General features: G+C 39.5%; 3 protein-coding genes and 1 long non-coding RNA gene across 7 annotated transcripts in view; 1 reads left to right on the forward strand and 3 right to left on the reverse strand.

Annotated features, from left to right (window-relative positions):
* Window positions 1-19,391, reverse strand: part of dlp (dally-like) — a 43,596-nt gene extending 24,205 nt beyond the window's left edge. For both annotated transcript variants that reach the window (XM_066303078.1, XM_066303077.1), the window contains exon 1: window positions 19,030-19,391. In XM_066303078.1, the coding sequence (XP_066159175.1) occupies window positions 19,030-19,219 (190 nt within the window). In that variant the 5' untranslated portion in view covers window positions 19,220-19,391. The remainder of the gene's footprint in view (window positions 1-19,029) is intronic.
* An 827-nt stretch (window positions 19,392-20,218) lies between these two features.
* Window positions 20,219-22,588, forward strand: LOC136350936 (uncharacterized). The gene is made up of 2 exons (XR_010734223.1): window positions 20,219-20,391; window positions 22,488-22,588. It is a non-coding gene; the product is annotated as an uncharacterized lncRNA (long non-coding RNA).
* Window positions 22,589-24,298: 1,710 nt separating this feature from the next.
* ND-B8 (NADH dehydrogenase (ubiquinone) B8 subunit) lies at window positions 24,299-25,376 on the reverse strand. Its single transcript, XM_066303123.1, has 3 exons — window positions 25,181-25,376; window positions 24,967-25,073; window positions 24,299-24,457 (listed from the first exon to the last, which is right to left on the reverse strand). The coding sequence occupies exons 1-3, from the start codon at window positions 25,261-25,263 to the stop codon at window positions 24,375-24,377; spliced, it is 273 nt and encodes a 90-aa protein (XP_066159220.1). The 5' UTR covers window positions 25,264-25,376; the 3' UTR covers window positions 24,299-24,374.
* A 62-nt stretch (window positions 25,377-25,438) lies between these two features.
* On the reverse strand, window positions 25,439-27,793 carry LOC136350928 (probable pseudouridine-5'-phosphatase). 3 transcript variants are annotated; one of them, XM_066303112.1, is made up of 5 exons: window positions 27,529-27,793; window positions 26,654-26,876; window positions 26,407-26,588; window positions 25,954-26,158; window positions 25,439-25,886 (listed from the first exon to the last, which is right to left on the reverse strand). In XM_066303112.1, exons 1-5 carry the CDS (start codon window positions 27,584-27,586, stop codon window positions 25,682-25,684), a joined length of 873 nt encoding a protein of 290 aa, XP_066159209.1. In that variant the 5' UTR covers window positions 27,587-27,793; the 3' UTR covers window positions 25,439-25,681. The 3 variants fall into 3 exon arrangements, with proteins under 3 accessions (XP_066159209.1, XP_066159207.1, XP_066159208.1); XM_066303110.1 differs by lacking the exon at window positions 26,654-26,876 and having other exon boundaries at window positions 26,407-26,631; window positions 27,529-27,789; XM_066303111.1 differs by lacking the exon at window positions 26,407-26,588 and having other exon boundaries at window positions 26,658-26,876; window positions 27,529-27,789.
* Window positions 27,794-27,825: the final 32 nt, after the last annotated feature.

Consider the following 27,825-nt stretch of genomic DNA (forward strand, 5'->3'; position numbering starts at 1 on the left):
ACGTGTGCGTTTAAATACCACTTTATTCGAAAAATACCATTATGTAGTATTAAGACGTACGAACATGAAACTCGAAAAACCGATGGAAATACGGTTGTATAAATGCATAATAAATTTTTAAAATTTGACAGTAAAATATTGCTCCTATTGTTTGGGCTGACATTGCTATTTGTATGGTTTACGACGATTGAATTGAATTGAGTATTAATGGTCACGTACCCTATATACAGAGTGGGCCTGCAAAAGCACTTGAAATAAGTTAAAATACAAATTTAGTGGACTCAGGCATACTTGCCGTTGCAAAAACTTCCCCATTACGTTACGTTACATCATCATTACAGCGTGTTTACTTTTACATTCCTCGCTATGGGAAACTCGGAAAGGGGGCGGCCCTTGTGAGGCCTGTTTTACGATGCACCCTACCGCCCAAGCACTAACCCGACAATAAATGTGGTGTAACTTTTGAACCTCCCCTCGTATTTTCCCTTAGTCACAATTGACCGCGGCATAGGCAACCAGACATACAGGACACAATGCCTGAAAACCTCATGTGTGGTTTAAAAAAGTGCAAAAGCAAACATTCACGACAAATTGATGATACGGAGACTTGTCTGTCTTGGTTAATATTTGCTTTGTAATTTACTGAAGGAGCAGTAGTCATTATTCCGGTAGCAGAACGGTTATAGTGATTTGCTTGAACGTTCTGTAATGGAGTTGTCCTTCAGGGATCAGTGTTACTAAGGACCCATTAATCCACTGTCATCAAGGGAACTTGATGTTCCTCTAACCGGCTTAAATGGCGGAAAACGGCGAACGCCGGAGAAAATCAAGCTGGTGGTGGTCGTTGAAAGACGAAACGTTGGATTTCAAGTAACCTTGACCCCAAACAGCGCAGCTTTGTCCCAATTTAATCGACCTCGTACCTTTTATGGTTAGAGATGTTCGCGATTGAGCTGCGGAACCGAACGCCCTGTATATGTAAGGTATTTTGAAGACGTAATTGTAGCAACGGTGATGGAAGACCGAGTATGAAAGAGGAAAACCGTTGGTTCGAGTCAGAGACGGTGGACACGGAGATTTCTCGTCTTCAAAATAACTTAAAAAAAAAACAAAAAAACAAAAAAAAAACTTCGTACATATAGAACAAACGCGATTTTATGAATCTCAATGGATATTTAAAGCTGAATCCAGCTGTACAGCTTTAACATCTTAGGAAATTCCACTGCTAATGAAATTCCACACTTTCGGACGAAACCGTTCAGGAACAGCGCCCGTCCATTTTCCAATGAAATTAATCTCACTAATTTGATTTTAATGGAAAAAGTGAACGCGGCTTGTCTTATAGACATCGAGGATAAAATTCCATCTTCAAATGCCATCAAATTCCATTTCATTAGGGTTCTTTCCATAATGGCTCTGTCGAAGGCAAATAAAACACATGTCGCTGACGGTTTTATTACTTCTTAAAATTCTGAGCTCAACAATTTTTCCTGCTGCTACCTTCGATGCAGGCAGCTTCTTCTTCGCGCACTGGAGGCTCTTTATAATATACTGCGCGATGCAGCAAAGAGAACCACCCCCCGTCTGAACGGTTTCATTTGACTGATTTTTGGCGTTCGCATTTCTTATACCATTAACGTAGGGACACCGGTGGAAAAATTAGGCAAATTCGATGGTTAAAATCTGAAAAAAAACTTAAAAACTTATCGGCCCTCCTCGTGGTCGTATGCACTCCTGGACACGTGTAGGGACAAATTCAACGCCATAATCGATGAGGGATCCGATTCCGGGCTATCTTTATGGCGTCAGAGAGTGCCGCTACGATATTCCAAACACGTTCCATTGGTGTTAGGTCTGGAGATCGAGGTGGCCAAAGTGACAAATTATCTTCATTTCGTCGGAAATAATCCGTAGTAGCTCGAGCCACGTGTGCTCGTGCCTTATCTCACTGAAGAACGGAATTGCCGAATGTTTTGTGATAGGGCAGACCATGCTTCTGCGAGACTTTTGGCTGCACCGTGGGGCGGCCACATCGCCTCTTTTGCTACTGCACTTTTTACAGTCAAAAATGTCTAAAATTCCTGATGACGCATAAGTTATGCAGGGACATACGTGGAAAACTGATGGTTTTCGTATACCAAAAATGATTTAAACCGAGCCACGTTCACGGGGAGTCCTTTAATCTATGTCACGCAGTGTATTTACTTATTTATTTTTTTATATCTAAATAAATTTTTCGTGTGCCACACAGGAAAATCTATTATCTTCATTCCGGCTTTATTGCTGTGTAATAATAAAAAAATTACTGCGCTCAACATGGGCCGAGATCATCACACCAACGAAATCAATAACGTTCATGGGAATTGCAGGGGGATCTTAGGAGGATTTCTCTAATTGCTGAGGCGGGGACCTTTGAATCAATGCGGGGTTTCTCAATTTAACACGTGAAAAAGGCCCTTTTCAGTGGCCTTTGCTGCTTAGTTTGTAGTGCGCGAGGAAAACAGTCAATAACTGTTTCCCCCCTTTAGTGAAACGACCATAAATTATTCGTTGCACGCGCAATGTTTTGATTCCACTGGATCGTTTACCTCGTTACACCGAAATCCAACTCTAATTAAAGGATTACTCAGCTGTTAAATTTAACTTTATGATGAAGCTTCCTGATAAATTTTTTCGTTACAATAAAAATATTAGCGGTTGGAAATACTGGCGAGCTATCAGCGGCCTGTTTAAATGCGTGATTTGAGGATAACCGGGCGAATGACCTTTTCAAACGCAATTAAAAAGTTAATCGAAACTTTTGGTAATTGATTCGCAATTAATTTAATTCGAAATTTAATTAAATTTGTAAAAATTAAAATTGAATCAGTCAATTCGGAATGCGAGCCCAGTGTACCGAGTGCGCGCTCCAGCCAAGGCGCGACCTACCGAGTTCCGATATTTTGGCTGGATGTTTCAGTCGAACTGCACGAAATTAATTAAATTCCCAAAGTAAACCGCTTGTTGAGATTTAAGTGCCCCAAATCGAATCAAAGGTAAAAAAAAAAAACGCAATGTCCGGCCCTCGGCCGCTGAGATCGAAAACGGGGAGAGGGGACGCACGTCATGAATTTTTCCGAATTTCAAACCCCCGAAGTTTCCCAAAAAATCCCTCTCGTCTCTAAGACATCTTGATTCCCAAGTCCACCGCGAGGCGGCGAATTTTCCAAAAAAAAAATAAATAATAATAATAATAATAATAGTAAAAACGACCCGGTTTCGGCTTCAGGAATTCCAATGGCTTATTTGCCGCGACGTCTCCGAGACGCCCTGGGCACGCTGCAATTCCCCATAAAACCGACCTAATCGCGGGACGGCAGTCCTCGCCTCTCCGCTCATGCGCGAACCTTTTCCGCACTTGTTGTAGAATACCTCTGCGATTCTCGTTGTAATTGAATCGTCTTTTTTCCTGCATTGGCACCATCAATCCGTCGCGAGATAAAGCACAGACCCTGGGGATAGTGTTTGTGGAAGTTTGTTTTAACTGTTGAGATAAAGCAAGCATGTAGAAGATAGACTTATGAGACAGGGCAAAATAAACAGACTGGGAACGGAATGTAAGCAAAGCGACGCTGGAATCCGTTGTCTGTAAGTCCATATAAACCGAGGAATAACTTCGAGTACACGAGAGCTTGTTAGGTGCAAAGAGAACATTTAGAATGCGGTTTTTAGTTAAGCCGGATACTGAGCTGCAGCAAGGGGCTTCTAAAAGTAGAATGCCACTCTAGTTAATGATATTCTGCTTGTTGTGCTGATATCAGAAATGAGAAGAAGCGACAGGTATACTCGATCAAACGTACTGTTACGGTTTGTCGGGAATATCTCTGGGGATCTTACATATGCATTGAAATCACCGCTGGAATCGCCTCGCGAGGATCGATGCAAAAAATAGGAGCATTAATTAATAGTTGGAAAGCCTCCAGAGACAGGTGTAAGAGTTATTTGGTGGAAATCGTCAAAGAGAAACGGCGAACCTTGCGAATGAAGTAATATCCACGACGTCACATTTAACGCACCGCCACCGCGAAATTAACGCACGCCCCGAGTGTCTAGGCATTTTCGGGTTTTTTCGACATTATAGTGATTATCCCACGGTCGCCGACGTGGCACGACCGTGATTTTCTATAGATCTAACTTGACGGGATCAATAGAGCCCGGAGACGCTCAATTATATTGCACAATACAGGGTGTCCCACAAGTGTTTCATTATATTTCAGTGGGTAATTGAAAAATAATATGACTCCCTATACAAACCATATTCCAATAATGCTTCATTAAGAAGATACAGGGTGTTAAACTTAAAACACACCTGGAATATTTCAACGTTTCAGAGTATCAATGAACAGGCGAGCTCAATTATGTATTGAACAAAATGGCCACCAATTTGAACAATTTCTATAATGTTATAGCAAATTAATAATATTTAAAACAAACTTAATATTATTAAAACCATTTAGAGAATATCGTGCATATAGACGGGATTCAATTTTTTACTGGCAAACGATACGTCGGACGAAAAAGAGTCAAGTGAGCATTTTTCTTCTAAATGAAATTAAACTTCTAAAAATAATTTTTATTTTGATAAAAAGCAGTGGTGCACCATGTTTTTCTTTAAAAATGTGCTGAGAGGTGTCCGTACGCACGTCACTGGTGAAACGAAAAATAGCCCTTTTGCATAAATAAATGCGTCTACATTAACTCTCAAAACATGCCAGATTTCACTTACATATCTCAAACGGTTTTGAATATATCAATAAAAGTTAGATTTTTTAAGTAAAGTTTAACACCCTGTATCTTCTTAATGAGGCATTATTGGAATATGGTTTATATAGGGAGTCATATTATTTTTCAACGTACTATCACCCACTGAAATATAATGAAACACTTCTGGGACACCCTGTATAAATATTGTGCAATATTTTATTGCTCAATATTGTTCGGCGCACGCGACTCGACGTTTTTGCGCAACGTCCACGTTCGCCGATTTGAATTTGAAACTTGAAAGCAACCGAAGTAAAAATGTCAAGTAAACGTTAAGGCCGTTTGGCACTCGTATCATGTTCAGCTGCCATAAAAGGGCCAAAACGGCGGCGTCGGCCTTAGGAACGGGACTCGCAACGAGGTGAATGCACAAGTGAGAATTTGCTGCGTGATTGGAGGCTCGAGTGAGCCGAGAGATCGTCGAAATTCTTCACGAACGGATGGTGGATGCGATCCGTGAGTTTTTGGAAATTAAGTCCGCGACAATTTCGAGAATTCGGGACGCAGCACCGAGATCATCCGCATCATCTGCAGAAGGTCTAGCGACGACTCTACGATTTCCAGCCAGCTTCGAAGATGTACAATTCAGCGCTGCAGTGGCACCACAAACCATTAGTGAAATTATCACATATTTTGGACACATGCGGAGCGACAATTGCAAAACTGCGGGTGAATTGTGCATTCTTTTGACGAACAAAGCAAATTCAATATAACAAATCAAATTTTTGATTTCTTACGGGTTCGAAAATTTTGAAAAACGTGTTGCCGCCCTATCATATGAATGCGACGACCGATCCGCATGAACTTGTGGAATTGTCGATTGCGCCGATGGGAGTGGTGTGGATGTATATGACCAATTTGTTCCTTCCGAGTGAGGAGTTGGTCGTCGGGCATTTATTAAAAGTCCATTGATCTTTGCGGAGTGCCTATGTGAAACACCCAACCGTCCCCCATACAAAACCATCGTTAGCAGTTTTTTTTGCATGGATTCGTTGGCCAGGGCTCATCTTTTCTAATCCATTCGCCCATGTCGTTCCCTGATGATCGTACTCGTCGGACCTTTGTAAATGGTCACATGCCAAATTTAGTAATTCTCTTTGAGGATCAATTAGCTGCTTTTTTCCCGGGGGCCGCTGGATGCTCGGTTTCGGCCCGTCTTCGGCATTTCCACGTTGCTCCTCAAACGAAACTCGTATTTTTTGTGTTATTAATTTAATTTTAAATTATTGATATAAACGCAATTCGTCTGATAAGATTGTTTGTGCATTTCGTCTTGTTAAAAATTTTGAAGGGTGGGGTGCAACTGCCGATGGATTTGAAGGTAGATCGAATTTTCCACACGGCGTGGGTGCCGTGGTCCATGAGCAAATTGCCACATAAAGGCCTGAAAACGCTGGTTCCCAATATCATAATTACAAACGCTTTTTTAGCGTAGTGCTGACGGCCATCGTGGGTTCAAATAATGAATTTATTGTGGTCGATATTGGGGCTAATGGACGTATGTCAGCCGGAGCCGTGATTGCAAATACCAAATTCGGCCATTTACTGGCAAACGAACACTTAATCTGCTTAACCCGAAAATATTGCCCAATGGCAATTATCAATTGCCCTTTACTTTTGAGCGGGGGACGAGGCATTTGCTCCAAAAGATAATTTCATGAAACCTTTTCCTCAAAGAAATTTAACTAAAGAAGAAAGGGCGTTCGATTGTAAATGAAAATATATGAAATAAATAAAAAATAAATTATCTCGAGCACGAGGTATGCCGGAAAATAAATTTTTCATGTTATTATCGCGTTTTAGAGTAATTTTAACAACAATTAATTTATCACCGGAAAAAGTAGGGTGAGTAGCCCTAGCTTGGTGTTATATCCAAATTTTTTGCGAGGAAAAGTACAAGTTCAGCACGTAGACATTTCAAAGGGCAATAGTTCCGATGATACTGGCATTGACCTCAATAGAGAACATTCTCCGTTGTATTCGCTACAGCCCCTACGAGGGCGAAATTCATCGACTTCTGTGAAAAACGTGAGGCAAAAGTTCTGAGTATTTCAACAACGAAGCGAAAGTCGCTTGGCAAGGCAATGTTATTTAAAATAAAATTTAATATTTAAATAAATATCTAAATAAATTGTCTTCACTCATCTCTGATACGTTTTGCTCGCGTATATCTGCCGAGACGTCCACGAGCCCTTCTACTTGATTTCGGGATGTTATTGCAGCACATGCGTCTTTAGGGATTCCCCGGTATTGTAAAAAATTCAATTCAGCGAAATACCATAATGCAGGTACGTGAATATCATCAGTGCCGGTTCCCCCCGCTTTTACTTTCTCCAGTTCTCTTCTGTAATTAATTCTCAAACTATTAATTTTTTTCACAATTTCTTTTTCTGATCTCGTGTCCACTTCCTTATATTTTTCAATTAACGGTTCGTATGCATTATCTTTCGAGTTTCTATCACCGTATTCGGTGCTTTTAGTCTTCACTAATGCTGGACGTTCACGATAAAGTTGCAAATATTCGAGGTCTTCATTCCGCGTTGCCATGGTGATTTTAAATAAACTAATAAATATTGCGCAATATTGTCCCTACACGCACAAATAATGCAGTATTGTGCAATTAATTTCCAACAAGCACAATTATCGTTCAATACTTGAGTAACGTACACAATGTACTCCTCAGACGCACAATAACATTGTCCAATATAATTGAGCGTCCAGGGGCCCTTGAAGGGTATAGTTAACCCCGACGAATTCACGGTGTACCAAAATATTACGCAATTTTTATTCCTTAATTTGTACAAACAAATGGGTAGTTAATAATAGCGTGTATTGCCCCCTCCTGCTATCATCACTGCTTCACACCTCCTTGGCATACTTGAGATTAAGATTCTAATGTCACCGTGATTAATGTGATCCCCCACATTTCCGTGATCTTCAAACACAGCTCATTCGAGTCCCTAGGAGGAACCCCCAAGATTCTCCCCCTCGTTGTCCCATGAACGTTCGATGCGGTTCAGATCAGGGCTTCTTGCTGGCCCAGGCGACGTTTGAATATTCAAATCTTCGAGGTACCACACGTGCCACGTGTGGACGTGCATTATTATCGTGCATCAACAAAAATTCCTCACCGATGTATGAGGTATGTGGTACTGCATGGGGTTCTAAGATGTCTGTTATGTATCGGTGGGCTGGCGAAGCACCGTTCTGAAGCACAATTAACTCCGTGCGACCTTCCGAGCTAATGCCTCCCCATATCATAACGCGGATCCACCTCCACAGCCCGTAGGTCCGACAATGTTACCTGGGTGTATCGCTCTCCAGGCCGTCGATACACCTTCCTACGACGATCATCACCAAAAAGACAAAATCGAGACTCATCTGTATAGAGTGAGTTGCCCCATTGAGGACTTCCCCAATCTTGTTGTTCTCTGGAGCAAATCGAAGGCGCTGTCTTCGCTGTTCTACGGTCAGTAGAGGGGACCTGTTGCAGCCCTATGGGGAGTAATATTTCTTTCTGTCAGCCTTCTTCTCACTGTATCTTGACTGATACGACAGTCACATGGACAAGAAAACTCCTGCTGCGGCGCAGTACTTGTAATGAATCGACTTCGTAAAGTTAACAGTTGTAAAAATCGATCTTGGTTATTCGTGTCTTTGTCCTCCTTGTCCAGGTTTTCTTTGATCTGTATCGATCTCCCCAAAACCGCGGGAGCACTCTGGAGATCGTAGATGGTGCTAGTTCCTACCTTAGTGCCGTTTGAACGTACTTCGGCAAATGCCGCAGCAGCTGCGAGTTCTTCCACCGAAAGATTTCTCCTTTCACGGATATTTTGAGTCGTTTTCTTGAGGAACAAACTTTTGTATTCACAAAATGCACTAAAAGCGTAAACCAACTGAACTTAAATTAGGTATACGACCTTCAAGCCAAAATTGCCGAAAGAGCGATTTTGAGTGTTTTGTAAGCAACTCTTGTTATCTTACAAAACAGATACGTAAAAAGTTAGGAAAAAGTTTTGAGAGCGATAAAGAAATAATTTCAAACTACTAGAGAGCATTATAAACGTGTTCGAAGGTAGATTTGTCAATATTAAAAAATGCGCGTTAAATTTGCAGCGCAGTGAATATCACAGTAGAAAACCTAAAAAAAATTTTTTTTTTAATCCAGAGGATCCAAGTCAGGACATTGTGACGGCCGCAGCCGTTCACTACCCCCGACCAATGCACAAATTTCTATTCAGGAACGCTTTTATCGACATTCTCATCTCCCACGGGCCAATAACTTTGTCTTAAGATTGGAGGAGCGCACTCCAAAATAGAGGTGAAGCGCTTCTTGAGAAGTTGAAAGAAATTAGTCGGCACCCGTTACGAAATAATATCAAGTGGCGATGGAATGGGCTCGTTTTAAAATCGATTTTGGAATCGACATCGATACCTTCCTACGTACAGTCGGTCAAAGTGAAGCTCGTACGCTAAGTTTATTTGGCGGAAGTAACTAAGTAAGCAGAAAAACAAACAATGAACATGTGGTCAAAATGAAATTCCACGTCGAATGCGATAAAAAAAAATAAAGAAATTATTTAAAAGTTTAAAAGTGAAAATCAATTTTCCACTTCAAAACGAACCAAATTCAATTTTAATTTAATACTTAGTCGAAAGCCCTTTGCTCTTAATTACGTCATTTAGACGGTCGAGTATAGATTTCACCAATTTTTCTCACAATATTTTGTTGGAATTTTTGCGCGAATTCTTTCCATAAAACAGTTTTTAATTGTTCTCTATTAGAAATTCCATATTTTCGTGCTGCAATTTTTCCATAAACTTTCAATTGGGTTTAAATCTGGATTCTGGGGAGGTGTTTCTGTCACTTTAGAACAATTATGAAGTGGCCATCGTTCAAGTGCCTTGCGCTTTGGGTCATTGCCCTGGTAATATTTAAACGGTCTCTGAATTCCCAATTTCTGCATACTTTGCTTTAAACTTAACTTGAAAATATCCAAAAAGCACATTTTGGTCCATGGTATTTTAAGTGAAATGAAAATTCCCAGGACCGTTGGCCGGCACGCACCCCTCGACCATAACGGAACCGCCTCCGTGTTTCACTGTCGGTCGTAAATTTGTTTCTTTTAATGCCTCATTGGGTTTTCTCCAAGCTAGTTGTTGTCCATCTGAGCTTAAAATGTCGAATTTGCTGTCGTGTGTGAAATTCACGTCTTTCCAAGAGATAAATTTTTTTTCTTGGTATTCTTCCGCATACCTTTGACATTGTTAGTCTTACTATCCCATGGTCTCTTTCGGGCCATTCCACTATTTAGATTACGCTCATGTAACAAGTTTCGAATGGTTTGTGGAGTAACGACGTTAGTTAGGTATGTTTCTACATGTTTTGCCAATTGCGGGCAGAATTTTTTGGATTTTCTGCAAACTTTCTTAAAATCCCCTTTCATCATAATCGTTAGGAATTTTTCTAGGGCTATTTCGCACTTCGTCCCTAATACTTTTTTTCATTAAAACAACGATCTGTAACACCCTGTGCGGCTGTAGGAGCCCTATTGACCGTTTTACCTGTTTGGCGGTAAGTTTTTCCGCTTTCATGATGGTGCATGATGATGAGGTCTGTTTCTGTGACGGTGGTTTGGTAGAAAATACAAAAATTTAACACCAAACTCTTTTGCCAAAATCTTGGATGCACGAGTCCCACGTCGACATCGAGAATTGATTTTTTCCAAAACGTTTAACCAAAAATGCGACATTTTTGGAATTCCTGGTCATCCACCAGGCCCATTCCATATGAAGATTGAACGGCCGATCATTTTGTTTCAATTTTTTAACATAAAGGAAAAATTTATGAAAATAATTCACGTGTACGAGGAGTTTGACTTTGACTGATTCGTATGTTCAAATTCGGCCCTGCTCTAATGCAAGACCGCAACCAGATTATTTTAACGCCTCTCAAGTGGGCCACATAAATATTTATTATCAATGCTGATGGCATTTATCCAACTACGAGCGAGTTCAAAGAAAGAGTAAACTGTAAATTGATGTAGCAATCTGCAGTCACCGTTAATGCCCATTTGAAGATTTACATAGCAAACCGATAACTGGAAGGAAACTTGCTGTCGATTTATGTATCGGATGAACATTGAAAAAAAAAAAGCAAAATAAGCTCTTTAATATTGGAGGCATGTCCGAGATAAATTCATCTAAACTCTATTGAGAATATTAGATAGGATGAGGCTCAATCAACGCCCTACGTTTGGCGTTCACCAACTACTGCGCGTGCGTTTCCCCCACCACGCGTTTTAGGCTCGGGTTAAACGTGCCCGAATATAATAACTCTCTGGACAAGCTGTGGTGGTGCTTCCCCAGAAGTTTTGCAACAACGATAAGCCCTCAAATCCACGAAATCATGATAAACAATGGCAAATCCTCGGCTAAATCCATCATTCCCACACAATACAAAAACTAATATACATAATAATATATCATTCTTATTATAAATTCAAGATGAGGTTCTGTTTATTTTGACTCTGGGAGCGAATGATCTTCGCCATATGTGAAATTTATGGGCCTAATGAATTGTTAGTCATTTATTAGTGTTGGACCTTTAAAACCATGAAGGAATTTGTTTAGTCGGACTGGAACAGTAAACTTTTAGTAATTTAATTGATTCTTAATTTGTGTGGGTGAAAACTGAGACTGGTTCTATTATTAGTTCAGAGAACGTCTGAAAATGTGGCTCAAACGGATATATTGATTGAAGCCCGTGAGACACAGAGAGGCCGGCACACTCCCCGGATCTAGCCCCGTTCGACTATTACTTACGAAAACCTTTAAAACACGAAAAAGAGACTTTTTAAGATCAGTGCGGGGTGTAAAAAGGCACACGGAGCTGTGCAGGAAACTAGAGGGTGAATCTTCCCCCCCCCCTCAACACGCGTTGGTACATTCGCTTTTGTCAAAAACATTCGTTGCCCGCATCCGATTTCATTTTGCTCAGAAACCGTCAGAATAAAAAAGAGACTCTGTCAAAGGGCAAGTCCTGCTCTGGAATAGGCAGTTCGATATTCGTCGTAGTTTGTAATTGATTCGAACGCCCGAGGTGGCGGCAATGCAAAGGGATGGAAGGCAGGGACAGGAGCAAAAACGACCCTTCGAATTGCTCGACAAACATAAAACGCCTTTTAATTTTTTGTTCCATAAGTGATTTACTCAAGTATCCATTCAGATGAAATCTCGAAATGCTCCAGAGTTGCTGTTGATATTTTTTTAAGTCGTGAGGAATGTCGCCCTTGGAGGGCCCATGCGAGGGAAAAATTTAGGATAGAATTTTATATGAGTGTGAGAGAGTATTGATTTTATTATGGCGACGCTTTGGGGGTTCTATGTTTGCTTTGAGAAATATTGGGGTCTTCAGTATTAGCCTCGCTGCACCCGCTGCAAGCAAGGTCATAAATAGTGTTTTGCCTACGACTGCTAGGAAAATGTCAAACAACACGTAAGAAGCGCCTTACGCACGGTAAATCAAACGCACGAGGTGAAAGTGGCGAGGGATGGTCTTATGGCTGTTGACAGAACGGTTGTCAGGTAAATGATTGTTGACAGTACGGCTGTCAGGTAAATTAGTCTTGACAGTACAGCTGTCGGGTAAATGGCTGTCGACGGTACGGTCGCCGGCTCTATGACTCTTGACAGAACAGCTAGTAGCAATATATGAAAATATTGTAACGTCTAATGGCTCCAACGTAATCATAAAAGGTTTAATAATCATCATCCATATTACACCGCGTGTGGAGATTAACCACGAGAATCCCGGTAAGCGGATGAGATCCGAAGTCGTTTAAATTGGGGAAAAGTTGCGCAATTTGGTGCTCAAGAATATGCGGCTCTGAAATTAAAAAAAAGGCGACGTTTCGACTTGCGGCGACCATCATCAATTTCTCTTCCTCACGATTACGGCGGTGCATCGCATTTCGAGTGAACAATGCTGTTGAACTGTCGTTTTCATCGTGAAATATATTTTTTACGAGTTGAAATCTCCAGAAGTTTTCGCCTTTCAGAGAACTTCAACGCAGCCACGTGAGTAACAAATATTTAAATGGTTAAATCTTCCTCTTAAATATTTGCCAAACGATAAAAGTATCTCTTTGTAGTTGGGCGCACTGAAGCGACAAATACCACCGAGAAGAGGGGATTAAGAATTCAAAAAGGAAAACCGAAAGCAGATAAAGAATGTTTGAGTTTACGGTACCTCGCGCTGGCGTTGGCCTGAACCGGCGACAAAACATCTTCATTAAAAATAAAAGACACCGACCACATCGGAGCTGAACATTCACTTTAGCCTCATGACAGTTTTTGATAAGACGAGTTTTGAAGTACCTTAAAAAAAAAAAACAAAAGCTGCGTACGTCCCAAAATGGGCCGGTGGGATTTCGGAATCCGGTATAAGAAGCTTTAAACAAAGTTCCTCGTAATCTCCAATCAACAGCTGCCGGTTAGGCAATAACTCATTTTTCCGCACTCGCTTGTAAATACGAAATCTATAAAATTCGTAATGGGTTCCGAAACTCATTCAATTTATAACTACATTATGATTTACAGCCACACCGGTCCCTCTATTGCAAATAAACATAGGAAACACGTGTTAAGCTCAAATTAGAAACGGAAACAATGCACGTGCCGGAGCTCTAAAATATCCCTGGAAAATGCCTAAACAATTTCTCCTACGAGCTACTACTGGACTATTTTTGTGTTAACTCTTTTTGGTTCGGTTTTCAAGGAATAACTACTCTTTTTGGGCCCGGCACCGGTTGTTGCAGTGACAGAATTGCGCACCACTCCGACTGACATCGCCTACAACGATACATTTTGACACAATGGCGAACGCGCTCCGCGGCTAATCAGCAATTTCTGCAAAATACCAACGTCTAGATCTCTAAATTGTTTAATACGCCGAAACGTGACGAGCGTCGTGGGCGACCTACTTCGGAAATTTCGTTGAAATATCTCAAAAACTTTGGGAGCTGCGCGGAAAATGTCACGGGCAACGACAAATGTTGACAAAATGGCGGAGACGCCAGATGGAATATTTTTCGGGTACGCGACGTTGACGTGTCTGTGGCGAAATGCGCTACTGAATATTGGCCGGTCACGGCTCGGCAACAATCGGTCGACGAATAAATTATGGATCACTCTGGATAATGAGCGAAGTAACCATCAGCCGTGAATAATTAAATATGGCGAGAATTAGTTTTAATAGCGCAATCTGCCATTGAACTATTTGGGGCTTCCCAGAGGTTCAGCGGAAAAGAATAGACGTCGAATGATTGAGCAAACCCTCAAACCGCCGGATTTCAATGGGGGTTAAGGGTGAGCAAATTCACACTCCCTTTATTTTCTTTTTTCACAAGGCCCTGAAGGGTTCTATTCATAATAATCCATCCTTTTCACCGAACCCCTCATTGAATTATAGATGAATCACTCCACATTATTGCTCCATAATTTCTGAATTTTATGCCACGAGCGGCTTAGAGCTTTCAGGTCTTCCTTACGTCTTACATATATTTATTAAATTCCTGGATTTTCCGGTAAGCGACTTCAAAGGAACCGTTCAAATGTAGAAATTGTGTGAAATTATTCAGATTTTTCCAGTTAAATTTACTTGTCGAAAGCACCGTTCAAATTTAGTGAATAATTCCCATGAAAGTAACGGGAAAGCGATTTCCACGTAAATAAACATGAAAGGTCCAAAAAAATAAGCTAAGTCGCCGGGTCCGGGTAGATGAAAATTGGGAGAGGAAAAGTAAATTTTTAGAGGATGCAAAGAGGAGAGTGCTTCGGGAATACATTACGTCAAAAGGGGCAGTTTTTCAATAAACTTCATAAATTTCATATTTAAATGAGCAATTGAATCGTGTGGTAAACCGAGAGTGCTTGATGCCGTGGGCAGGGAAAAATCGAGGAATGAAAGAGAAAAATTTGCGACAATATGTAGACTTTTGGTTTGCAGACGAATAATCTTGAATATTGCATTAAACCCATAGCACTGAAAAATGTTCTCATGTCCATTGTACTGAAGAATGCCGAGCAAAAAGTAGATGACATACTTAAGATACAATAAAACATGTAGTCACGCGAGCCAAATATGCAGATAATCGAGTAAGGCAACGTAAAAATGATTTTTTCCCCTACAAGGTTTTAAAGGGCAACATTACCGGATCTGTAAAATGCGTTTCCACCTCCTTTTTCAATAAAAGGCCAATAATGATACCTATTTGGCCCATTACTCACCTAGCGAGCTAGTAAGAGCACAACGTCGCCATCATCCCCATAATCGTTTTTCTAACAGTTGCCAAGGAAACGAATGTCAAACGAATCGTTACCGCTGACGTTTGATGCATTTGTCAGGGTGAAAGTGCGACAAATGTCAAACTTGATCGTCAGTTTTTTAACCCCATTGCTCCAGTCAGCGCGAGTCCAGATTTCTAATAAGTTGGAAGAGCATATATCATATCGCCTGTGTCGTCACAGTTATGTCCGATTTTCGTGCCATGTTTCGGTTCTTTTGCCCCGCTTTTGTCGAATTCTAGGGGGGCCCAGACGCAGCCTCACTGACTGTTTTCAATTTATTGAATGTCAACTGATGCGTTCGAAAATTATTTTTTTAATCGAAAACCTGTAGATGCCACCTCCGTGAGGTCATGTCCGTGTAACAAACGAGAACATGACGCTCACAGCTGCCCCATAGGAATTCCAGAAGGAACAGGAACAAGGGTCTGCTTGACAAAGGGAAACAACACGCCCTCGTGGTGGCAACAATCAAAAAATATTTACTGTCTCGTTCTCTTTGCTCTTCCTTATTACCTGTTTCTCATTGCGCCTTCCGAGGATTTTCGTGCACCCATCGACCTCCTCCTTGTCCGGTGATTTACACGAAATGGAAGTGAAATTTAACGCTTTATATGTAGGGAGTCCGCTTAAGCCACTAATCCGCACCAGAAGACCACCTAGACGTTTATGGGTAGCTTTATGGGTTATTTTATGCCGGTAAATACCGCTCCGCTATTCAGAGGCGCCCTATCGTATTACCGAAATATTTGCTAGAATTAAGTTGTAAAATGAGGGGACAAATTTGCCACATGTTGTCGCTCAGCTGACAGAGGAGAATGCGATGTTTTGACTCGTAATGTTACGCTAATGAACACCTTAATATGGGACGAAGATGAGACGCAGCTTAATACAGGATGAAAATGACACGCTTTCCGCGCACGAGCAGATGAAATTCGATCCGCCTGACATTGAAGTTTCTAGCCTCGCTCAATCTGGACACCTCCCTAATAAAATTTGACAATCGTTGTCGACGGTCATTTGTCAAATTTGGCCCATTTCCTCTCCCTCGTGTGTTTCAGGGAAAAACATCTGTATTGTCCACAATGCCAAAGGCGCACGTGGTTTCTATTTTGCACGTTCGATGACCGCTCCGTCAAGTACAAACAGGAAAAAATTTTGCCGCACTCTAAACGTCTCCAAAAAAAAATCCTTTTATCTTGCCGGGTTTTATTAATGCAGGTAGGCAGTTCCAGCGGCGTTACTAATGCAGCGTCCAGCTAAGGAAAAAGGCACAAGAAGGTGAAACTGAAAGGTCTTTTGAACGTTTCGTAAGATAGAAATGCAGTACCGTTAATTACCCTCGCCTCTGGTGGGCGGTTTGTGCCCGAAATTACTCTATTGTCAGCGTCTAAGCTCGGGCCCATTTTGACAGGTAAATAATTTCAGTAATTGTCAAATTTCATTAGGCATGTCTCGGCTTTCTGCGTATTTTATTAAATAAGTGAGGTTAGAAGATAAGCGAACTTGACAGTTGCGGAAACTCTAACCTGACTTATGTGTCAACTGTCACTGCCACTGCCACAAACGCCTCTTTTCCGTAGCTAAACGACTTTTTTCTTTCAAGTTGAGAAATCAAATATCTAGCATGACCGCATGATATGTGACACCTGATGAAGTCAAGTTTAATGTTTCATTATGCCTGCTCGCGAGGGTCAACAATTCAACGTGGCGAATGTGCTCAAACTGCACTATTTACTATAAATGTTTTAAGTCGAAATCGCATTGTTCATTCTGTTTAGGGTCACTCACCTTGAAATACGCAGTACTTTTTAGCACCGAGAGTAACACGACCGTAAATAATTCTATTCCCTCTAATAACGTTTGCATTACTGAAAGCGTGAATTATATATGAACTGAATAATCGTGACTTATTGTTTCTTTGACACGGCGATGGTTATTGATTGAATGCATTGTGCAAAAATAATCAATGAAAGTACTATGATAATAATAATTATTTATTGCTCTCCTCGTTATTATTTGAATTGCTGATGGTGATTTACATATCGTTAACCAGTCTAGAGCCCGGTCTGCGAGCATGTTAATAGCAGACTTGGCTAGACTATCAGACGTCGCATTATTTCAGGTCTCGTCCAGGTTCAGCGGAGAGCCGGTACATTCTTGTAGAACGTAAATTTCCAACCGAACACAGTGAACAAACCACCACCTCCAAGCAGAATACTAAAATTGTCCCTTCACCACGCAGGTAATTTAAAATGATCGACAGTTTGACAACCACGCAACGTTCTATTGTTTTAATATCGCGATGACTGCCTGACGTGACCTGTCAAAGTCAAAAGGTGACTCGCGTGGAGGAATTGTTTTCGTTTTAGGTATGCAGGGTGTTCCAGAAACGTTGGTGCAAATCAATGTAGCTTGCTAGCGGCTAATGGCACTGAGCCGTTCGGCTAATCTTGCCCTAACATAAGCGTTAATTTCTTCTAATAAGCGATAGTAAAACTATTATCTTTTTTTAAATCTGTGAATGCCGGGTGCCTGTGATAACTGGTTTGTCCCATTAACTTTCTCGTATTTCGAGTGATTCGAATGATTTTTTCAGACTAGGCGTCTGGCACACGACTGCATTTTATGACTTCCTGATTACACACCAATACTTGAATTTTCAATTAAATTGAAAGTCAGTTAATTAAGTTGGAATTTAAATTAATATTTAAACGTTTTTAAGCGATTTGATTTCCGAATACCTCTTACTGGATGTTCCTACTTTTATTTATCCCACCACATTCCCTTAAAGTGCTCAACAGAACAGTAGTGAGTTTGCTCTCAGGATTTGACTGTAACATCTAACCTCTTCTCATATAACATTCCTCCCAGTCGGTACTGGAATTTGCGAAGCAGCTACTTAAACACAGAATCCGTATTTCTCTGTAAAGCAGCAAATTATCGTGCTTCCTGCAGCGATGTAAAATTAAGCAGTATATTATCTCCCTTAATAATTATTGTTTGGTTAACATTGGGTTTCTAGCTTCCTTAATAAGGATTAAATCATAATTTGGGCAGATGTAGGGAAAACTAGTTTGGGAGACGAGGCCAAAGGTCCTTTGATCAGGATATCTTTTACCATCAAAGAGATATCGCATACACGGTGCAAACAATTTTTTTCTACCACTAATAATTTCTGATAAAATATCAGGTAACTAAAATCTAAAGGCTCTTCACTTCTTCAACAAGTTCACGCATCGAAAAAGTCGCATGCACTTTACACACGTTGCTAGGGGCAACGGGGATAAATGACATAGAGATACGTGATGCGGGGGTTCGCATGTTTCCCATAGGAAGTCGTATTTTTGCATCCCCAGAGAAAAGTGAGATTTTTCTTGAGCCCTCACTAGAGTTAATAACGGTCGTCCGTAAGGTGGATATTGAATATAAATTCTGAAATGGCAATAATCTCGGAATTGTTGGTTCATAAACAAAGGAACCCGGAGGAATGCGTTCGCGCAATGCGCAGTGCAAACTTTGTTTCTGAGCTCATGATTACATTGAGAAGGATTAATGTTACTCCGATATTCTTTGACCTATGCACCCCAACCGGAACTGGATAAGTAATGAATTAACCTCACTTTTAAGTAATACCGCTTGAGTGTAGGAGATTAAGACATAGATGAGCGTGAACCTCTGGATTGGGAAAAGAAGCATAAAACTGGAATTACGCGGGTTTGTTTTCAATGTTGAACGCTCGTAACAGATAAGGCAGTCCCAACATTAGAGAACAATGATTAGCAATATTCGCGACAATGCAGATTCGCGTAACAATAATAATTATTCCGAATAAACCATAATTCACTGAAATGGGAAAAAATTAGTTAAGCAAAAACGTACCATTTTGAGGAGTATCAGTAATCCCCGGAGTGATATTAGGAAGCTTGGGGAGTAACTTATCAACTTTAACTGATTCGCACTTGCTCCCGTTCAGAGGGGTAGCGAGGCCAACGGCGACCGACGACAGCACAAAAAACAGAACGACACCCTGTAACCGGCGCATTTCGCTTCGCACACTATCAATCCTCATCACAGCCAATAACTAATTTAATTGATATAAGCGTTCACCATCTGAGTTATTTACTTGAGAACCATCGCGATTATATTCATCGGTTGACGGTTGATAAGGCACAGTCGTCTACCCTCGACGATCCGGTCGCGTTTCCGTATTCCTGACGACTCGCCGATACGGGAATCAAGCGCCGAGCGGTCCGGTTTTCAAACAACCTGAAAAATGTGCAAACGCTGCCAACGCGCAAGCGCGGCGCATGCCACGAACGGGTCCTAACGTCGTGCCGATTCACTCTAGGTGATGGGACACCTCGGGCCGTCTCTCTCTGATAAGGCCAATTTGACTCCGCCTTCTGTTCGTATATGATGCAGCGTTGCCAATGCTGCGACAATTGCAGGTGAAGAGGGAACTAATTTTATTATTCGCCAGAATTTGCGTATTCAAATTAAAAACACCAGAGGACGATTTGCTTGGATAACTGGGTTTATTCAACAGTAATTTTCACAGGCGATTGATTCTCGTGCATCGATGTTCGCCAGCGTTCATATCGCTCGCTCTGGGTTTCGAGTAGTCGTCGGTTTCAGTCATATCGCAGGAAAACTGGATTTTCCTGGATTACCGGTGTCAGTACAGAAACGGAATGCGTTTATAAATTATGGTCGTCTAACGGCCATACTCACAATGGGACCATCAGACTTGTAACAACGGGATTTTTGTATAATTAATATATATTAATTATGTTGTACAGTTAAACCCCTTCTTGTTAACAGATGCAAGGATTTTACCATATGACTTAGATGAAGAGAAAAACGCGTGTAAAGGTTTTTGTACAACTTACATACCTGACAGGTTCACGAGTTATGCAGAACCCTCGGAGCTCAGTTAGTTAAATCATAAGCTTCTCACGTTGTTTTTTCAATTTAATAATTGTTCCCTGTTAGATTTTTTTTCCATTGTTAGTAATACTATTGCAACTGAACAATAATTAAAAAAAAAGTTTTCTGACAAAAAAAATTATTCTTAAAATTAACAGTATACTAAAGTATGTCGAAAACTGCGCGTTTCTGACCACAGGTCTGTTAGTATTTTTTAAATTATTTCTTAGAGTACTATTGCTACCTGAAAAGTTTCCATGGTGACACGTTACACGCTATATATCAGCAAGGACTTAGGAACAAAATGAAATAAAGGTAAACTTCTGGACCGCTACTTTACTTTTAAACGTTGGGTAAGGGATTTGCCACCCGCTAAAATTCGTCGTGGCTCCCTTGAGAGTACATAACACACAAAACATTACACTTCACCATCCTTCACGAAAGCTCACATATGTACATATATGTATATCATAATATACGCTTCAGTTATCGTTCATGTCAGTACATGAACAATAATACTACTGGTACTACAGTTAGTATCAAAAACCATAGAAAAAAATTAACATTTAATAATTATTAACTTGAAAAAAATAAACTTAGACGTGAGCGGATTAGAACCGCAGACTCGCAAGGTTTAAAGGGATTAACCTCTCGCCTAATCCACTAAGCCGTGGCACTTTCATTAAAGCTGCAAACATCTGATATATAAGTTGTCAAAAATTGTCTGATGATAAACTCGGCTAAAAACGAAAATCAGTTTGGTCTAATTCCGTTTTAACTAAAATGCGAGTTGATTCTGGGTAGTACATATACAGGAATAACTTATAGTAAATAAAAACGAGGTTAGGGTCAATTCCATTATCGGAAATTTGAGTGAAACAACAAGCAAACACTTCACATGACTCCTCTAATCCTGGAGGTTTGTCATTGATATTGAATAAATATCTATCTTCCATTTTATTTCGTTTGTTAGGCAAGAGAATTTATTACGAAGAAATAGGAAAACAACCGTTTGGCGGATATTTTTTCATAATGTCCAGCTATCTGTGGCAGCAAGCTAGTGGATGACCATTAACGATTATCTGATGATTTGACGTGCAATTCTTTTTCCCAAGTACATTACTGACATATTATTAACTGCAGGAGCAGTTGCACAGTTTCATAATAAGTTTGTCAGTTATGTCTAATAAAAAAAGATAAATTTCACAGACTTGTAATTTGATTAATGCAGCCTTTTTTGCTTTACGGCACCAGAGGTAACGAATTCCTGATTTTATACTAGAGCATTAAGTTTAAACTTTCTGATTTTTTCCTTTGTAAGGTTAATTCACAACTTATATATAGGTATCAAATCTAAAAATTTAAACAAGTTGAGTAGTTCGTTGGTTTTGCACCCTTCTACTCGATCACCGAAGTCCAGCGACGTTAGACGTGAGGTTACTAAATGGATGGGTGACCGTGCACGCAAAAACTCCTCCTTTGTTCTTAGTCGCAGACATATCAACTTCCCTCGCCGCGCCGCCATACACACCCAATGCGTCGCTAGCCCCCCGGACTTCCCCTCACCCTTGATATAGCGGGGACCCCCTGAAAAAACCCCGAACACACACACACATCATCATCCCTTCTCCTCCTACTTTACCTAAGTTGAACCCGGGGATTCCTTCGGTCATCCCGAAGGAGGGAGGGGGGGGTTTCCCATGCTTGGGTATAATAAAATAAAATATAGAGAGGGAGGGAATTACCGGGAAACCCGATTCTTCCGATCGTCGCTCAGATCCGGGGATTTACCCGGGATTGCGCTCATAGCCGCCGGGGATTGCGCTTAGCGGGCTTTTTTAAGCGAGAAACGCGGCACCGAGCCCGAGAGGAGGATTATACTGGGAGGACGCTTAGACCGGCCGGGGATTTACCGGGAACGTTCAGAGCACAGAGATTTACCTACCGGGAATGGTGTGGTTCAGAGTGGGGGGATTTTTATCCGGATCGTTCAGCAGGGGAAAGAATTCCGGTTGCTTGAACGAAAGGGGGGGGTTCTTCTGCTTAGAGAGAAAGCTCTTTCTTTGCGGAGAAAGTAGAATCCCTTTCTAGAAACAAACCAAAACCACAACACTTCCAAGGGAGGAGGGTTGGTTCAGATCTCCCTGGTGGGGAAGGAAACCACAAAATTTTATAATAAAAAAAAATATATATCACCAACTTATGAAAAAAGGATAATATAGAGTATAGAGTGCATTTATAAGAAAAAATCGATTAGGCTGGTTCAAGACGAAAACGACGACGTGTCTCCTTTTTTTTACATTGCTAATTTCTTCTTCAATTTTTCAAAGTCCGAACAACAAACTTTGATTTTCTTTTAAGTTGCATTGTTTTTATATTCCCAATGTTCTTATGTTTCTCATTCCTTTCAGGGAAATCAATTAAAGGAAAAGAGCCAGAACAAGAAGAGCAAGATAACTGATCGGATGATATGGTTACTAATATTTACTCAGACCAATAAGACCCAAAAATGGTGAATGTAACACGTATCAACATAAACACGTCTTGAATTGACGACGATGATTTATCCAGGCCAGAAACAGGAAAAAAATACCCAACACTTTTTCATAATTCCTTCCAGCAGCAAATTGGGCGATGTAACACGAAAGCCAAACCGATAGTTACACATAAGCCGACGGAAGAACCAAAAAATTTAAAGTATAAGATTAATATTTAAATTTGCTTTATTTTATTTTTAATTGAATTAAAAACTGTGGTAAATAATTTTAGGCATATTATAATTAAAGGAAATACTTCCTATGTTGGATGGTTACTGGTGATTGTTCAATTAAATTAATCGCGTATCGATGAACACAAACAGTGAATTTGATGTAGTATTAGATAATAAATAAAAATTGATCATAATAATAAAATAAAAATGTTGTCAAAAAAACTATTTAATTTACCAGGATAATAGAAAACAACGTTGACATCTGCAGAAAATAATCGGAAGGATCACCACAATGCAATCAATTATATCACATTTCAGGTTACCTTCATCGGTGTTTTCCCTCGCCACCGTGTCGTCACAGCTATTAACTTTAAGAACCTAATTGTCCCTTAACTAATATCAAGTAATAAATACGGAGCAGTAGGGAAAATACAGTAAGGTTTTTATTAAATTTTGATTTACACTGATTTGTACACATTTCTCCACACAAATACAATTTCACTGTAGTGCTCATGGAATTGTATGAGAGAGACCCGGCTACCGTTTCCCTTTCCATTGTGAAGGATTGATGACGTCGTTGACCCGCAAGCAATACGCCTTATGATAGTACTTGCTCAGATCAATTTCCTACATTCACATCCGAAATTTAACATTTAATATCAGGAACGCAGAAGTGCGAGGGGATGAATTTTGCACCTGATAGTTCTTTGTCAGGCCAATTTGCTGCATTGGCTTATGAAATTTCACATTTTGTATAAAGAACACAGAAGTACGAGGAGCTATATTTAGCTCTTAATAGTTATTAAGCAAATCAACCTGAACATGCATCATCTTAATAAAATTGAAATGTTGTTAAAGAACTTTTCAATTCACCTGCGTAATTAAAAATGGTGTTGCCATTTGGAGAAAATGGTCGGTAGGGTCAACAACATAATGACGCAACCTATTGTATCACGTGTATTTGAGGTTGCCTAGATCGGTATTTTACGCTGCCGCCACTTTGTTGCAGTTAATCATTTCCAAAAAGGAGGCTTTATAAATATAAAAAAAATAAAGAACTAAATGAAAAAGAAATCTAAATGTGAAATCAGAATATAATGGAAGATAATTATCCGATATGAATAGCAAATCTCCGGGATTCCAGGAATAATGTGAAGTGTTTGCTATGTGTTGTTTCATTCAAATTTCCGATGATGGAATTGACCCTAACCGTGTTTAGGTCAATTAATTTGCATTTTTAACGTGGTTTGCTTTATCATCACACAATTTTTTTACACAACGTACATATCAGATACGTTTGGGGCTTTTCGTAGAATTGCTACGGCTTGATGGATTAAACGACAGCTTAATTGCATTGGACGTTGTGGATTCGCTGTTCAAATGCGCTCACATCCGTTTTATTTTTGCAATTTAATAATTACATGTTCATTTTTTAATGGATATTTTTATGGGGATTTATTTAATTACTCTTGTAATTAAGGCTGCACTAGAGTGATACCATTAATATTCAACTTCAATTTTTACAATTTTTATTTAGATATTTAAAGCACTACCACTAAATTACATATGACACACGTCTTCAATTTATTTAATTTGATACTGTCTTGATTTTGGACAGTACATCTGAGGAAGATAAATCTTTTAGGGAAACTGCCTTTTCTTTGCCTTGCTCTGAAATATCCACAAAATCGCAGATATAATAAATTCTTGTGAACTTAATTAGTTTAAAATTTAGCAATTTTAAATTATTCAAAATAAAAAAGATATGTCTGTGCTCACATGAAGGCACTGCAGTCCCTTACAAGAAGTTCCACATGTGGGCTAGATTTCTCTGCTTTACACTAAAGTCAGAATCTGTCTGTGTTTGACCAATTTTCTACAAACGATTGTGTTGAAAAAATCACAATGCTGCTGCGTTAAATAGATACCATCACATTACCAGCAATAGGCACTGTTCAGTGATAGTCTAGAACACATGGGAATGATTTATTGTCGCACAATATGCTTGGCATGACTGTACATGGCTATTACTTTTCATAAAAATTTAAGCACAAAACAGAGAAACCCAATAACTTGGGTATGCAAGATACTTCGATTGAATTATAGAATTGTTCAACTTATAGTTGTAATAAAAGGCATGCCTCCTTTTATTCCATAACAAATCCCAGCAAATATCTTACCAAATCGAGCCCATAATTTCGGTTCAATTCCTGAGCATTCCCTAATTAAAATTGGAAATTTGGGATTGCTCGATTTAAGGTCAACATAGTATTTTTCAATGAATTCTCTAAAACGTAAAGAAAATACATGCAGAAAGTACTTATTACCAGCATATGAAGAATGTAATTATGTAACTATTTGCCAAATACGAGAATCTTTTTGGCTTTAACTTACCGCACTCCTTTGCTTGTGGGACTAGTTTGGCACAAGTGGATTCTCAGCTCTTTTAATGCTCCGGAAAATTTTATCGCCGACATTCTTCTTGATAAATTATATGAATTTATTCAGTTTATTTAGGAAAATTCCAGATTATTAGTGTTTTGCAACTTTTCATAATAATCATAACCTCCAACTGTCAATGTCAACGTCATCAAGATTGACATTTCGTGTTTTACACTTTTAAGATTCAGACGGATATAAAATTTACTATAATTTAAATTTATATATTTATATTTAAATTTTAAACGAAATATAGACATCTTCTTAACCAAATAATCAAGACCTACACGGGTCACAGGTTACGTGAATCGATCTACTGTTACTCTGCTGTTCTTCTGGAAAAAAAAACCATAAAAATGGAAAATATATTTCCACCATTAAATTACAAGAACTTCCTACTTTTTTTTCCCACTGATTCTATTTTTTTTTTGTTACGTTAACAGCCAGCTACTTTCATTATTTTAAAGGAGGAAGGCCGAACTTTTCTAAAGGCGTTTCATCCACAGACGATACAACAAATGATGCTCCCTTCCGAAGTTCCGTTGGAATGTTTTCATCCGGTATCATGATCACTTGCATGCCAGCGCTGATTGCTGCTTGAACTCCATTTGGAGAGTCTTCAAATACTAGACATTTTTCTGGATTAGGTTTGGTCGGAAATCTGGGCAAAAACAGAGGTGTTCTATTCACATCAAATTTTCCTTCTCAGATCTTTGGTTGTGTCTCACCTAGCTGCAGAGACGAGAAATATGTCGGGCGCAGGCTTGCCTTGCTTCACATCTGGGTCGGTACTTCCACATACTATATGATCAAATAGCTTAAACAAGTCCTTGTGTTGAGCAGACTTGAGTTCAAAACTCTCCAAGGAAGATGATGTCGCCACTGAGATAGGAATGTTGTGTTTGGAAAGGTGACGGACTAATCTTTGCGTTCCTAAAGATCTGCTAATATAATCCCACGCATTTTATTAAATTATATATTAAATGAACGAGAAAGTTATGATAATTTCAATCATTTCGGCTATAAGATTGTTCATGCGAATATTAAAATTATTTCTGGACAATTTGATGAAGGTTAATACATCAGTGAACTCCACACCGGAGAGTTATTTCTGAACAATTTGGTGGATGAATGTATATATATATTGGATAAAAAAACTAGTTCGCAAAGCAGTGAAATACCTGGCATAAGTGGAACGCCATGTTTAGCAAAGAAACTGTGTGAAAGACTGCGAAACTCTTTCCGAAATTCTTCTACCGGCATGGGAATATTCATTTCAGTTACTGCGATACGTGCAGATTCGCGTTCAACAGTGCCAGTTACTTTAGCAACTATATTATTTGTGTAGTTTTTCCCGAAACGCCTGGCGATTGTGGCAATAGCTCTCTTATATGCTCCCTCAGTATCTAAAAATAGAGCCGAAATTACTCACCAGGGAACACGTTTGGATTTGCCAAAACCACTTGGTATTCTTTATGAACTCCAATGTCATATTCTTCCCATGTCATTGGTAGCTCAAGTTTGTCCACAATGTACTTAGAAGCTTCAACTCGATGGAGACCCATCATTTCTGCCTTAACTTCCCAGGTTAAGGTTTTGTTGTATTTGCTTATGATATTCTGCACTGCTTTAGTGTACAGAGGTTCTGTGTCTATAAGTCATTTTTTACACTCTTATATCCTTGTTGTTTTCTAAATACATAGGTGTAGTAACATGTATGTTTTGTTATCTTCTCAAACAGTTTTATTGTGAAACAAGTTTGATAATGCTACATGTCTTACAGTGCATAATATCAAGTTACAAATAAAATAATAATTCTTTTTAAAGGCTTTCATCCAATAACTTAGAAATGAGTAAGAATGGAGCTATGTTCACATGAAAAACTAGGTTTTGATCTAAGCAATTCTGATCACAAGATCCAAGTTATCCTCTTGGTAAAATTATCATAGCTTTGATCTATTAGAGACAAGAGTTCCATGAGAGATTTCATATGCACTGGAACCAAATAAGGGAAGTTCGTCATTGAATTCTAAATAAATAGGGCTGTTGGGACAGCCCTCACTTTTGTTTGGAACAGCTCTTTGACTTCCACATGGATGGTATTGGCTGCATAACAACGTTATGTAAAAAAGTTTCTTAAAGCTAATTATTTTGGAGTTTACATTTTGTTTCATTATATTTGCAATTATCCCGCTATTTATCGTGCTTTTCGATATTTTGGCCATAAAAAAGTAAGCAAAAGGATATGCTCAATAGTACCTACTTGACTTATGTGAGTGGGAACACTTCTAGAGGTAACTTACCTAAAATTACACCATCCATATCAAAAATTACATGAGAAACTTGCCTAAATTTCGCCATAATTGTATTAAATGCTTTATATTTGATAATAAATATACTTAAAAATAAGCAAAAACTATTCAAAAAAAGCCCTAAGAGGAACTAGCTTATTACGAAATTTTATGGACCTAATATTAAAAATAAAAATTAAATTTAAAATTAACTGAAGTCTTGATAAAGCCGCAGTTAACCTAAAAGTCTTCTTCTTCTTCCTGGTTACGACAGGATGATTCATATAAATAAAACGGAATATATAGTTG

This window comes from Euwallacea fornicatus, chromosome 4 (assembly GCF_040115645.1).
Source record: "Euwallacea fornicatus isolate EFF26 chromosome 4, ASM4011564v1, whole genome shotgun sequence".
NCBI lineage: Eukaryota > Metazoa > Arthropoda > Insecta > Coleoptera > Curculionidae > Euwallacea > Euwallacea fornicatus.

Bases quoted from the DNA above. Each gene is read 5' to 3' on its own strand.
- ND-B8 (XM_066303123.1), bottom strand. From the start codon at position 25,263: ATGTCGGCGATAAAATTTTCCGGAGCATTAAAAGAGCTGAGAATCCAC. The intron at 25,074-25,180 runs GTAAGTTAAAGC...TTTACGTTTTAG, and splicing joins CCCACAAGCAAAGGAGTGCG to AGAATTCATTGAAAAATACT. The intron at 24,458-24,966 runs GTAAGATATTTG...TGGATATTTCAG, and splicing joins GAAATTATGGGCTCGATTTG to AGCAAGGCAAAGAAAAGGCA.
- LOC136350928 (XM_066303112.1), bottom strand. From the start codon at position 27,586: ATGGCGAAATTTAGGCAAGTTTCTCATGTAATTTTTGATATGGATGGT. The intron at 26,877-27,528 runs GTAAGTTACCTC...AATGACTTATAG, and splicing joins TATGGATGGTGTAATTTTAG to ACACAGAACCTCTGTACACT. The intron at 26,159-26,406 runs GTATTTCACTGC...GCAGATCTTTAG, and splicing joins TGGCGTTCCACTTATGCCAG to GAACGCAAAGATTAGTCCGT.